At 48.0% G+C, this 14,021-nt stretch overlaps 2 protein-coding genes across 3 annotated transcripts in view; one reads left to right on the top strand and one right to left on the bottom strand.

The window, feature by feature from the left end:
- The window catches only part of LOC308240972 (protein BRICK1-like), a 39,474-nt gene extending 29,593 nt beyond the window's left edge, over positions 1–9,881 (bottom strand). The window contains exons 1-3 of one of the 2 annotated variants that reach the window (XM_080654474.1): positions 9,798–9,881; positions 8,522–8,573; positions 2,735–2,920 (exon numbers count right to left, since the gene is read on the bottom strand). In XM_080654474.1, coding sequence (XP_080510600.1) covers positions 2,735–2,920; positions 8,522–8,573; positions 9,798–9,803 — 244 coding nt within the window. In that variant the 5' untranslated portion in view covers positions 9,804–9,881. Of the gene's footprint in view, positions 1–2,734; positions 2,921–8,521; positions 8,574–9,797 lie in introns of those variants that run through there. The other variant, XM_080654475.1, reaches the window with a different exon arrangement.
- Positions 9,882–12,581: 2,700 nt separating this feature from the next.
- HPDL (4-hydroxyphenylpyruvate dioxygenase like) lies at positions 12,582–13,979 on the top strand. Its single transcript, XM_080654468.1, has one exon. It carries the CDS (start codon positions 12,729–12,731, stop codon positions 13,842–13,844), a length of 1,116 nt encoding a protein of 371 aa, XP_080510594.1. The 5' UTR covers positions 12,582–12,728; the 3' UTR covers positions 13,845–13,979.
- Positions 13,980–14,021: the final 42 nt, after the last annotated feature.

Genomic DNA, 14,021 nt, shown 5'->3' with positions numbered 1-14,021 from the left:
CTTTTGGACAGAAAGGGATTTATTGCAAGGCATTAAATGGCTCACAATATTGTTAGATGGGCTGAAGAAAAAGACTCGAGGCTGATCTCCCAGGAAAAGCTCTCCAGTCCACACTGCAGAACTGGGCTGAGAAGGAGGCTACTGCTCCTGCCAAGAACAGGAGTCTACCTGCTGGCTCAGTGTGTACCTACTGGGAGCCACGAGCTCTGAAGTCATGCCACCTCTTCCATCAGGAAGCCACCTGCCAAATAAGGGATGCATCACCGCTACTTCCAGGTCAGACCAAACTGCTTCCCTCTAAACCCGTGGTCGGCAAACTGCGGCTCGAGAGCCACAAGCGGCTCTTTGGCCCCTTGAGTGCGGCTCTTCCACAAAATACCACGGCCTGGGCGAGTCTATTTTGAAGAAGTGGCGTTAGAAGAAGTTTAAGTTTAAAAAATTTGACTCTCAAAAGAAATTTCAATCGTTGTACTGTTGATATTTGGCTCTGTTGACTGAGTTTGCCAACCACTGCTCTAAACCATCATCAAGACCAGCAAGACAGATGCCTCGAGCTCTCCCTCTCAACTCAGTTCATTTCCAGGCCTCAGGTGAATGCATTTGATTCCAGGAACGTAAGTCTCATTCAGAACCCTCGCAGCAAAGGAGTCTGGAAAACGTCGTTTTAAACTTTGTAGTGTATGGAAGACACCATAATGAGACTCCAACAGAGGCTGAGTGAACCCACAGAACCTGCCACACCCCTAACTGGTCACACAGTTGTAAAACAAAAATTACATTTTTGTGAAGAAAATGTAAACATAAGCAAACAATAACTCAGTAGTTCACATCATTTGTCAGACTAATACTACATAATTTAGACATTTCTGTTGTGGGGGTGTTTCTTTGGCAGATAGTGTTAGTTATGTATTCATTTCTACTTAGGCAATTCGAACAACTTTTAACATTTGAATTATTATAATGAGTAAAAAGATTTATTCACTCATTTGTTTACTCAACAAATACTTTTTAAACACTTGCATGTGCTGGGCATTGCTTCTGTGCTGCGGCTGCAACAGGGAACAATGGATGTTGCATCCTACCAGCCCTTGTAAGACTGTGTTTAGCCACGTGGTTTCAGCAGGAGGAAAGCTAATTACGTTTGCTCCTTACACATTGCCAAGGATTAGTTGCCTTAAAAGTAAAGCAGGCAAGGCAAAAACTCTTAACGATCATCAAAACATGGTGAAATTTTGGTCAAGAGAAGTTTTGTTTTTATTTTTAAAATCTTATATGTAGGTTTTTACCCAGTTTTTAAGCCAATAAAGTTGACTTACATGTCATTTCATGCTTTGACAAAATGTTTGCCTTTTTAAATATATATATATATATATATGTGTGTGTGTGTGTGTGTGTGTGTGTGTGTGTGTGTGTGTATGTGTATATATATATATATATATATATATATATATATATATTTTTTTTTTTTTTTTTTTAAATTCAGAGAGAGAGAGAGAGAAGCATCAATGATGAGAATCATTGATCATCTCCCTTCTACATGGCCTCTACTGGGGATCGAGCCTGCAACCCAGGCATGTTCCCTGTCCAGAAATCAAACCATGACCTCTTGGTTCATAGGTTGATGCTCAACCACTGAGCCACACCCACCGGGCCAAATGTTTGCCCTATGAGGTTAAAAGGCCAAAATTAAAGGTCATCAACTATTCAACTACTTTGTCTTTGCCTCTGTCAACAAAAGCCCCCAAATCCATTTAGACTCACTGTTTTCATAGAGAATCTCTTTCCTTTTCTCTCACCCCCACCCCATCTCTCCTGTACCTTTAACTTCTCCCTCTGTAGCAGAGACTGCTGTTGGCTCCGTCCTCGGCTGTCAGCACAGAAGTGGCAACAGTTGCAGGACACAGCCAGACTGGACAACATTCCCGGGAAGAGAGACACTGTCTCCCAGGGCTCTCCCACAGACGAGAAAACCTTTCCCAGAACTGCCCCCAACAAATGCCCCCTTAGTCTCACTGGGCAAGACCAGAGCATATTTCCATTCCTAAACCAATTACTGGCGAGGAGCATGGAATTGATACAATGGGCTCAGACTAATCCTCTCGGGGGGAACAGAGGTTAGGGGCCCTCCACAGTGCCTTCTCTAGTAGTCTTCCTCCAGGAGGTAGGAATTGAAGCATGGATGAGCTCACCACTAAACATTACAAATGAACTGGAACTACAGCTGGGGTGGGCACAGGGTCTCTGAGAGCAGACTGGTTTGGAGTCCCAGTTGTACATTAATAACTGTGTGACTGAGCAGGTTCTTTAAGTTCTCTGCCTCAGTTTCTTCTCTGCAAAGTACCCTATACACAGTAAGTATCAAATAAACGAAGCTATTATTGTTTTATTACCACCCACATTGTTATCATATTTAGGTGGTGGGAAGCCGTTGGAAGGGAATTAACAGGCCAGTGTCCTGGTCAGATTTGGGTCTTGATTAGATAGTTTGGGGTCCGTCCCTGCTCTGGTTTCCCCTTCACTAGGTCACCGTGAGCAATACCCCCCAGACGCCAGCAGCATCTCTATAGAATCTCTGTTGGTTTTAGCTCCACTCCTGTGCTTTGGAATCAGAATGAATTACTGTCCCTCCTTTCACCCCTGTCTGCGTGCTGTGTTGCCACTCAAAGAAATTAATCAGGTTTATTAAGTATGACCTCTCTTTTGTGAGCCCTGCTCTCCGACTGCAGATCTGTACCTGTCTGCTGCTCTCCTCGCTCGGTTCCAGTCGGAGAGGCCTCAGCTTCCCTTGGTGCTCTCGTGGGGGCAGGGACAGGCAGCTGGGTGGACACATCGCTGTTGTTTACAGAGAGTGACGCACCGGGCTGGATCAGACAAAGGCAGGACACTGCTGTAGTGAGTACAAGGCCCTTTGTTGCCATGGCTGTGGAAGAAAATAGGAACAAAAAGGATAAACGCTGCATCCAAATATGCTAATAATTAACACTTAGCACCATGGATATAAAAAGCACTTAATAATAAATTATTATGGTCGTAATGGCTATTCGTTATTCAGCCTTACTCCAGACGGCATCAGGGCTTGGTTGTAAGTAGGTGTGAGCTGGAGCCTAACTGCCTGGGTCCAAATCCGGGCTCTGCTAGTTACCAGACCTGTGACTGAGCGAGTTACTCGAGTTACTCAAATTCCTCATGTCTCAGTTTTGCATCTAAAGCACAGACAATGAGCCCTAACCAGTTTGGCTCAGTGGATAGAGTGTCGGCCTGCGGACTCAGGGGTCCCAGGTTCGATTTCGGTCAAGGGCATGTACCTTGGTTGTGGGCACATCCCCGGTAGCAGCTGTGCAGGAGGCAGCTGGTTGATGTTTCTCTCTCATCGATGTTTCTAACTCTTTCTCCCCCTCCCTTCCTCTCCGTAAAAAATCAATAAAATACCTTAAAAAAAATTAAGCAGACAATGAGAGTGCACAACGCATAGGGTGATATGAGTTCATACTGTGCTTATAAGGCATTTAAACATGGCCTGCCCCATAATAAGCACTCAATAAATACCATTTTTATACACTTGTTTAGGGCTTTGTGTGCATTGATCAGCAAATTTAGACCTCAAACCTGTGACATGGACATTATTAGTATTACCCTTATTTATCATTTGAGAAAATCAAGATTCAGAGAGGCTGAGTAATTTTCCCAAAGTCACACAGCAAGAAAGTAGTAGAACTCAATTCTGTCTGACTCCAAAGTCATGTGCTTTTCACTGCATCAGCTCACTGTCTTCCGTGAGCTCCTGGCAAGAGGTCCCACATCGGTTGTGACAGTACATTGTTGGTGACTGCTTCACAAGTTCCTCCTCCCTTTAGTACCAATTGGAACACACTAGGTATTTTCAGAATGAAGGACAGAAGAGTCCTGTACATAAGGCCGTGTAATCAATGGTTTCTCTCCTCTCCTTCCTGGCTTTATGCCAAGGCCCCCAACCTGCCCAAGAATGTACAAAGCCCAGTTCTCAGGTGGAAGGCCAGCTAGGGTAGAGCAGAAACATGGCCCAGATCGGGGAGGACTCACTCCAGTTCTAGCCCCCTGATTACCTGGCTGGCAGAGTAGAGCCAGAGGGCAGAACCTGGCCATAGGGCACCAGCCTCCCCAGGTTCTGAGGCTGGGCAGGTCTGAGGCCAAGATGGCCCAGGACAGATTTTGTACCTTAAAGACTTTGGATATCACCAAGGAAATAAAATGAAACTGCGTGGCCCAAAGCACCTGCCTGCCAGAAATTCTTGAGGGATGTCTGCATGTTGTTTTTCAATGTAAAGGATCCCAGAGACTGGGTAATTATACCTCCTGTGAAACAAACATCTGGTTGTCAGACCAATGAGTGCCTACCAGGCCTCTGACCGGCCCATCAGGCCTCTGCCTAACCAAAGTCCTCTGCTCACACTTCTATACAACCAGCTCTTGGTTAATATTCAAAAGCAGCTCAGTTCCTAAACAACCACCTGGGCAAAAACAAAACTCAGTCTTAAATATCTCTGTGAAAGAGAGGCAGCTGGCTGCATCATTAATTGCAACCATTCACTGAGACCAAACTTTAGGCAAAGCATTGTGCTTAGGGCGACCCTTGTCACAGCCTCCACCCATCCCCCCACTCCTCACGTGTCCCTCTAGTTTATGGCTAGCTCCTGATGGCTCTTCCCCTGGGCCTCTCCCATGTCCAGATGTCCATTTGCAATCAGATAAGAGCTGGCTGGGGTCATCTTGGACTCGGAAACACAGCCCTGGATCCGCCATGAGGGCACAGCCTGGTGTCACGACGAAAGCCCATGAAGGGGCCTCCTGGAGGGCCCCAGGCTCTGTCCCAGTTCAAGGTGGCAGAGCCCACTCAAGTGTGGACAGGCAAGCTGACAATGCTATTGGACCCCACCCCCAGGCCCTGGTCACAGGCCTTCTTCCTCAGTCTCCTCTACCCACACCTGCTTCTCGCCTCTTACTCACAGCCCTGGGACTCCCAAAGGAAGACTGGAGCATGAGGGAAATGGCCAGGCTGCGGATTCAGTGAAAATGAAAGGAGCTCTGTAGATGGGCAGACATGGGTTTGAATGTCACCATGTCATTTAACAGCCGTGTGATTTGGGCTGGTCACTTAACCTCTCTGGGTCTCATTTTTCTTATCTCTGGAAGGGGAATAATCTGTACTGTTAGGGTTTCTGTGAGGACGAGAAACAATGTAAATAGGTGTGTTATACCCAGTAGCACTCAATAAATGGTAGCTATTGTCAGACATAGGTAGGTCTTTTTATAGTCATTTAAAGTATATATACTTTCTCTTCCTAAATTCTTACAATCATCAGGCTACCAGGCCAGCCCACCAGTGGTGTTGCTGTGAAGGGCTTGTCTAGGTTGGATCTAAGCTCTCCTGCTGGGCCTAGACTTTATCTGGTGCAGACATGGGGGTTTTGGCCATTCTGTCCGTGGTTGAGTAACCGTTCACCCCAATTAGCCTGGGATTGTCCCAGTTTTAGAGTTGAAAGTTCCACATCCTGGGAGCATGAAAGTTCAGTTTGGGGAAAACTGGGATGACTGGTCACCCTATCAAGGCAGCTGAGCCAGAGCAGATGGAAGAGAAGCTGTGTTTCCATAAAGCTTCCCAGAGCATGTTGGTTGGGCACCCACTCAGCCAGGGCCCCTCCTACTAGGGCCCTTCTCAGACAAGGCCTGGTTAAGCTGAGGCCAAGGTTGACACCTAGAGGTAATGTGAAAAACTGCACCGTCTGGTGGTTACCCACCTGGCCCTGGAGGCCTGAGTTGGTTCATTAAATTGACTGTATTGAGCTCTCAACTTGTGCCAACCCTCCTGTTAGGCACTGATAATAAGTCTTGGGGTGGGGACGGGGGGCATCTTGGAAGGCATTCTGAAGCAAGGTAAAGTTACGCTGAGACCTACTGATTAAGAAGATGTTAGCCAGGTCAAGACAGGAGGGAACAGCAAAGACAAAAGCTCTGAGTGGGAGGGAGCATAAAACTGTCAAGAAACTATAGTATAGGGGGGTTGGATAGCGTAACCAAAAAGAACCCAAAAGACTGGAAATGTTGGCAGGGTCTAATCAGCCACAGGACTTTTTTTTTTTTTCTTTATCCCAAATGCAATCAGAAGTTAGTGAAGGGTTTTAAGCCTGACAGTAACATAATCAGATTTGCATTTCTCAAAGCTAACTCTAGCCGCAGGGTGGAGACTGGTTTGGAGGGAGGGAAGCCTGAAGCCAGGGAGGCAATTAGAAGGTCTTTGCAGTGCCTAGGTGGTGAGGAGACAGTAAGGGGACTTGAGGGGGTGGGGGGTTGAGGAGGAGGAATGAAGCAAGATGTGATGGTTTGGGAGATATGGAAATGCGCAGAGGCATGGTGATTGACTGGAGGTAAGGGTTGAGGGACAGGGAGGTTCAAAAATTACTTGCAAGGAGAGTATGGGGGATACATGATGATGGAAGGAGACTTGACTTGGGTGGTGAACACACAACACATTGCACAGATGTGTTGTGGAATTGTGCACCTGAAACCTATATAATGTTGTTAACCAGTGTTACCCCAATAAGTTCCATGAAAAAGAAAAGAAAAATGACTTGCAGGTTGCAACTAGGACCACTGAAGAACGGTGGGACAACTGTTGAGATAGGAGCACTAGAAGGAGGACAATGTGCATGTTGAATTTGAGGTTGCTGAGGGGCATGCAAGTCAAGATGGCAAGTTAACAGTTGAATAAAGATGAGGCAGGGGAAGAAAAAAGAAGAAGAAAAAGGTTAGGAGGGGGGACATAATATGGGGATCATCTGCATGTAAACAGCAACCAAAGCCCAAAGCAGCACCAACATTTAAAAGTGGGGAAAGAGAGACAACCTCAGGAGAGGACATACGGTGTTATGAAACCCAAGGAAAGCGTGTTTCAGGAAGGAGAGAGAGTTGACTGCATAAACGTTTCTGAGGCAGAGAACTGCCCGTTGGACAATGTGAAAATCAGTAGAGACCTGCCATCCTTTTAAGGTGGAGTTATCAGACAGCGGGTCTGATCACGGAGAAGGCGGTGAAATGACTAACTTATATACATGCAGCTTGGATACGCTCCACAAAGGGATGATTTGTGTGCTGGTTGGGAGGAGTAGAACGGTGCAAGATCTCATCATGCTGCTGAGAATGGCATGCAATTTAAAACATATGAATTGCCAAAACCGGTTTGGCTCAGTGGATAGAGCGTCGGCCTGTGGACTGAAGGGTCCCAGGTTCGATTCCGGTCAAGGGCACGTAACTTGGTTGCGGGCACATCCCCAGTGGGGGGTGTGCAGGAGGCGGCTGATCGATGTTTCTCTCTCATCGATGTTTCTAACTCTCTATCCCTCTTCCTTCCTCTCTGTGGAGAATCAATAAAATATATTTTTAAAAAAAAGAGAGATAAAATATATGAATTGTTTATTTCTAGAATTTTCTATTTAATATTTTCAAACCTCAGTGGACAGCAGGTAAATGAAACAGTGGAAAATAAAACCACAGATGAGGGGATAGAGGGGTGGGGGTACTGCAAATACTAAGAAATGGTTCCAATTCTCCTTCTACAGCTAGGAAGGGCCAGAAGAGCACCAGTAGAGGGCCCTGCCCTAGGGCTTTGGAAATGAAAATGCACCTCTCATCTATGAGCCTTTGATAAGCTGTGCCCTCCATCTGGAATACTTGACTCCACTCTCATCCTCCAACACGTAAAAGTGCCCCTCAGCCCTGGCCGGTGTGGCTCAGTTGTTGAGTGTTGCCCCATGTACCAGAGAAATTGTCAGTTAGTTTGGGTGCCTGTGGGAGGCAGCCAATCGATGCTTCTCTCTCTCTCCCTCCCTTTCCCTCTTAAATCAACTTTAAAAAAACACGTATTAAATTCCCTTCCCCAGAGAATCTTCCAGACAGTGTTAGAAGCAACAGCCTCCTCACTTGCTTCCCTATTCTGCCCTTGCTTCCCGTCCTTCTATTATCAACACAGCAGCCAGAAATGTTCAGTAGAATTAGCTCAAAACCCTCCAATGACTTCCTAGCTCACTCAAGAGTTGTTAGAGATAAAAACCACAGGACCAGGGTAGCATCACTTCTGCTAAAAAGCTTATGATACCAAACCTAGATTTAATACCTGATCTAATTACAGTTCCAACTTCTCCCAGTAATATAATCTTAATCAACTAGTTGGTCTGGAATTTTCTGGTCAAGCACCAGTAAGGCAATTTGTCACAGAGGCCTTCTCCATCCCTCCCCCCCACCCACCCTCCACACACACATAGAGAAAATAGGAAATTTGCATGATAAAAAGCCTTCCCCTTTTCCTTCCACTAAAGAAAAGATATTGGCCCCCAAATCATCTTTTCTTTTGTTAATAGCCCCCTTGCCCTACTCCTCTTCCTATAAAAACCTTCCATTTTGTACAACTCCTCAGAGTGGCCCTTCTAGTTGCTAGAGGAGATGCTACCCAATCAGTTCATGAATCGCTTAATAAAGACAATTAGCTCACCCTGGCTGGTTTGGCTCAGTGGATAGAGTGTCAGCCTGGGAATCAAAGGGTCCTGGGTTCAACTCCAGTCAAGGGCATGTAAAAAAAAAAAAAAAAAAGACCATTAGATCTTGAAAACAAACAAATTTTATTTTGTTAACTTTCATTTAACAAAGCCAAAACGCTAACATGCTACACAATTTGCCTTATCACTATTATTCTCTCCCCCACCCCCCACCCCCATCTTCTTCCAGCTGCACTGGCCTTTTTATCTAACACCAGCTCCATTCCTACCTCAGGGCCTTTTCGAATTCCTCTAGCTCCCTCACTTCCTTCAGGAATTAACTCAAAAGTCACCTTCTTGAAATCTGACATCTGCTACAACATGGATGAAATTTGAAGGCATTATTCTAAGAGAAAGAAGCCTGTGTTGAGGAAAGGGGCCGCATGCTAACCTGACAAACTCAGGGAAGGCCTACATAAGACCTAAAGTAACCACAAAGGATGGTCTGAAATTAAACTTCAACTAAAAGCAGTTATGGTGGGTAGTCACCTCCTAGGCTGGTATCTTCCCTGACAAGGTCAATCTTTACCTTAACCTTTATCTTTACCTTAGTCTTTTTGCATCTATGATAATATATCATTGGAATGTCAGGGTAACTTGTAACTTCCCTTTTTCCAGACCCCTCAGGGTACAACCAAATGTCCTGGGTGCCAGGTCAGATACCACAAATTCCTTCATTGTTATCATGTTAATTGTTGACTGTTAACTATGCTGTACCCACCTAAGTAAAAGAAGTATGTGTCTGTCATTTTACTTTTTATCCAATCCCAGAAGTCCCCCCACCTTCGCTTTCTCCCGCCTCTCTAGTCTATCACCAATGGATTTCATGTTACACACCCACATCTCCTCCTTTGATTGTAATGTATAAAAATAGGTTAAAAAACAAACAAACTTCCATTCTCTGGAGCATTATCCCAATCCACTGAGATTCTGCTTCCCAGTAATTGCTGACAGTATGGCTCTAATAAACTCACAAAAATTCTCTATAGGTTTGAATATTTCTTACTTTGACATTTACATGAGGTACCTAGAGGCAGAAAGGATAATAGAGGTTGTCAGGGGCTTCGGGGAGGGGATAGTAGGGAGTTTCAGTTGGGGAAGATGAGTTCAGTGGATGGATGATGGTGCTGGTTGCAGAACAATGTACTTAATACCACTGATCTCTACACTTAAAAATGGTTAACATGGTAAATATTGTTGTGTGTATTTTGCCACAACAACAAAAAAAGTCACCTTCATCGTGAAGTCTTCTGAGCCACCCTTTATAAAATGTCAACCGCTGGGCAGGCTGGAAGAGGGACGGAATCCTGGTTTGGCAGGGCAGGGACAGGGCCAGAGCCAGGGAACTTCCGGGACAGCTCTGGGAGAAGGGAAAAGGGAGGGAGTTTGGAAAAGACAGGATCTAGGAGGTGCAGAAGCAGGCAGGCATGAGCTCCCAGGGTGATTTGCTTTCTGGGAGAGGAGAGATTGAGTAGAGGTGGGGATCAGGATTTCAGAGGAGCTAGCCTGGGCCTACACCTGCAGGAAGGATGGGGTTCCACTAGTTCAGCTCCTTAGCCCTTCACAGCCCCTGCCACCACCTCTACTGACCTGGTCACTGTAGAAGCAGATATGGCAGGAGGGCCCACAGCGTCGTTGCCTCGCCCCTTCCACCTGCGTGCCCTCCAGTAGCGTTGTACAGCTTGTTTTGGTCTCGACCTGCATTCCCACCCTCTGTATCATAGCCCCAGCAAGAAAGCGATTGTGGCCAGGCTCGAAGGACCCATCTTTGGAAAGTCCTGACCCCATGGGGACAGGGGTCCTATATTGGTCACTGCCAGATGCCAGCCAGACAGGAAGTTGAGACTGAACCAGAGAGATAGAGACCAACATTGTGACCACTTCTACCCCCAGATGACCTTTAGAGGCCAATCTGAGACCTGAGTCAAGATCAAGCACGGTGCCCAAGCAGGACAACAATGCTCTTGTATCCCAGCCAAAATGGGTCAGGGGTCCTGTTTCTGCTTCCTCTGTCTAGAACCCTTGAGTGGAGCTAAGGCCTGGAGGCATTAGAGCTGCTCACTTAGGATCCTGACCATGAAAGCACTCTTCTATCTTGAGACCCTGGTCATGACAGCCTATTCTGCCCAGCCCTTAAAGAGCCCTATTTTCAGGGTCTCTTCACCCAGAATTTATCACCAAAGCTAGGGCCCTGCCAGTGCCTTCCCAGTGCTCAGGCCTGGGGAATAGCCCTACTGTGCCTGTTTTTCTGCATCCTACTATAGCCCCTCTCCTTGTGACATACCCCTCACTCCCTAATCCACCATAGTCAGGCCCAGTTTCACAGGCTAAAACCTGAATCCCTTGCCAGGCTGAAGTATGTACTATTTCACTTAATCACAGCAACCCTATGAAGTACTATTTATTAGTGCCATTTTTACAGATGAGAAAATTAAGGCTCAGAGAAGTTAAGCAACTTGGCCCAAGTCATACAGCTAGTGAATGTTGGAGGTAGATTTCAAACCAAGGTCTGCCTGGCTTTTGGAACCCATGTCCTCAAATTCATTGGTCTGCAGAGTAGACCAACTGCCTTTTGCTTTTCAGCACTACTGACCAGCTTCTGGGTACTGCCCTCCTGGCTGCAGACCTGAACACTCAGCCAGACCTGGGTTTTTTTTGTTTGTTTGTCTTTTTCTTTTTCAAGCCCCATCCCCTGATCAATCCTTCTCCCTCTTGGCAATGAAACTCAACTGTAAGCATCACATCACAATGAACCTTTTTACAATGCCTGGAACCAAGACATCCATCCCAAATGCTTCCTGAACCTTATGCTCCATTGCTCCTTTGAGGATTTGGTTCATTCCTCACTGACCTTTTGCTTATTCCATTTGCCCTTCTTGGAATACCCTTCCCAAGCCATTCAAGAGCACCCGCTGAAGTCCCAGAAGACTCCTAATTTCCTCAATCCAGTTACACCACACAATTCTGGGGCTCAAGGCCAGAAACACCCCCAGAAAGCTCCTCCTGGCCCAATACAAAGTCAGGAAACTACAAAGGACAAGGAGGGCTAGAGTTCTAGTCCTATAGGGCTCAGAAGGGGAGAAAGGACACGTTTCTTTCAGGTTCTGAACCACTAGTTTGTTTCTTGCTTGGGACAAGGAGTTAAAACGATGTTGAGAGAAAAACAGGGCTGAAGAAAGAGACAGGTGGAGCTGAGAGACTGCCCAAGAGAAAGGAGACGTGTGTAGAAGCCATATAGATGGCCTATCTTCCTATAATATTCATTTCTCTGGTCCATGTTGGGCAGGGAATGAAAATCTGTAACCTGAAACATTTTTTAAAATTTTTATTGATTGCTTTTAGAGAGAGAGAAAGGAAGAGAGAGCACGAGATCAGTTTGTTGTTCCACTTATTTATGCAATCATCGGTTGACTCTTGTATGTGCCCTGACCCGGGTGTGGAACCTGCAAGCTTGGTGTATCCGGATGATGCTCTAACAAACTCAGCTACCCCGCCAGGGCTCTCACCTAAAACGTTTTAAAGTTAAATGCTTTAAGTTAAATATCCTAAAATATTTTTAAAGTCTTAAAGGGACATTAGGATTAATAGCAAAATTCTCCAGAATTTTTAAGCTAAAACATGAAATTGCAAATAAAATATCCCTTGCCTGTGGGGGAGAATTTGGGCTCCTCTCCCAACTGGGACAGATTCCCTTTGCTCTGAGGTTGAGGGAAGAGAGCCAATGCCCGGCAACGAGTGAAGGCAGCTATTGTGACTTCGGGAGGCCGCTCCGTGAAGGGTGAAGGAGCAGCCCGGCGTCCCCGCAGCACCCTCCGCGTTAGTCTCGGGGCGGGAGCGTGGAGAGTTCAGTCTCGGAGTCACTGGCTCCGCCCCCTCGCTCCCGCTCCGCCCAGCACCGGCTCCACGTGGTTTTCACCACTCGCCCCGGGGACCTGGTGGTCCCAAGGGATCTCCAAGTTGGGGTGGTGCAGTAGAAAGCACCGCAAGCACCCAAGAGGGTCGGTCTGTGACTTCGCCCCGAAACGTGCTAGGAACGCGCTCTGCGGGCAAAACTGGACTCCACCGGCTTCCGACGACAAGCTTGCGACGGAGAGTCCTGGAGTCCCGAACGACAAGTGAGCGGGCCAAAGGGAAGGACAGTCCGGGGTCACCAACCAAACCGCCATGGCCGCGCCCGCCCGCCGACTATGCCATATCGCCTTCCACGTGCCCACAGGGCAGCCTCTTGCCAGGGATCTGCAGCGCCTCTTCGGCTTCCAGCCCGTGGCCGCGCGGGAGGCCGACGGCTGGCGGCAGCTGGCCCTGCGCAGCGGCGACGCGGTCTTTTTGGTGAATGAGGGCGCGGGGGCCCGGGAGCCGCTCTACGGCCTGGATCCGCGTCACGCAGTGCCCAGCGCCACCAACCTGTGCTTTGATGTGGCGAACGCGGGTGCAGCCGCCCGGGCGCTGGAGGCAAAGGGCTGCTGCGTGCTGGTGCCGCCTGTTAGTGTGCAGGATGCACTGGGTGCTGCCACCTACACCGTGGTCAACTCGCCCGCAGGCAACCTCAGCCTGACGCTGCTGGAGCGCACCGACTACCGCGGACCCTTCCTGCCCGGTTTCCGACCTCTGTCTTCCAAAACCGACCATGGCTGGTTCAGCCACGTGGACCACCTGACCCTGGCCTGCGCCCGCGGCAGCTCCCCTACACTGATGCGCTGGTTCCACGACTGTCTAGGATTTTACCACCTGCCACTGAGCCCAGGTGAGGACCCAGAACTAGGCTTGGAGGTGACAGCGGGTTCCGGACAAGGGGGGCTGAGGCTCACTGCCCTGCAGACACGGCCATGCAGTGCTGTCCCCACCCTTGTGCTGGCTGAGTCCCTGCCGGGGGCCGCCAGTGGACTGGACCAGGTGCAGCAGTTCCTGGCCCAGCACAGAGGACCAGGCCTGCAGCATGTGGGACTGTACACACCAAACATCATAGAAGCCATTGAAGGGGTGACTTTGGCTGGGGCCCAGCTCCTGACTCCCCCGAAGGCCTACTACCAGCAGCCAGGCAAGGAAAGTCAGATCCTAGCTGCAGGTCATGAGCCCAACCAGCTGGCCCAGCAGGGAATTCTGCTAGATGGGGATAAAGGCAAGTTTTTGCTTCAGGTCTTTACCAAGTCCCTCTTTGCAGAGGACACCTTCTTCCTGGAGCTGATTCAGAGGCAGGGGGCCACAGGCTTTGGCCAGGGCAACATCCAGGCCTTGTGGCAGTCCGTGGAGGAGCAAGCTGCCAGGGGTCAGGAAGCCTGAGGAAGCCAGAGCTGGCAGCCACCTGTCCTAGAGGTCTGGGGAGTTCAGCACAGGGTGGGTGCAATAAGGCTTTGTCCCTAGGGCCAGGTGTGGCCTCCATTTCATCAGTACCGGCCAGAAGTTGAATCTCTCACTGGGGTCCAAAGAAGTCAGTTTGTTAGTTTTTAACTATAAAAC

The sequence above is a fragment of the Plecotus auritus genome, assembly GCF_963455305.1.
Source record: "Plecotus auritus genome assembly, chromosome: 2".
NCBI classification, from domain to species: domain Eukaryota; kingdom Metazoa; phylum Chordata; class Mammalia; order Chiroptera; family Vespertilionidae; genus Plecotus; species Plecotus auritus.
Note: the sequence above shows the minus strand (reverse complement) of the source record. Positions and strands in the feature narration are given on the sequence as shown.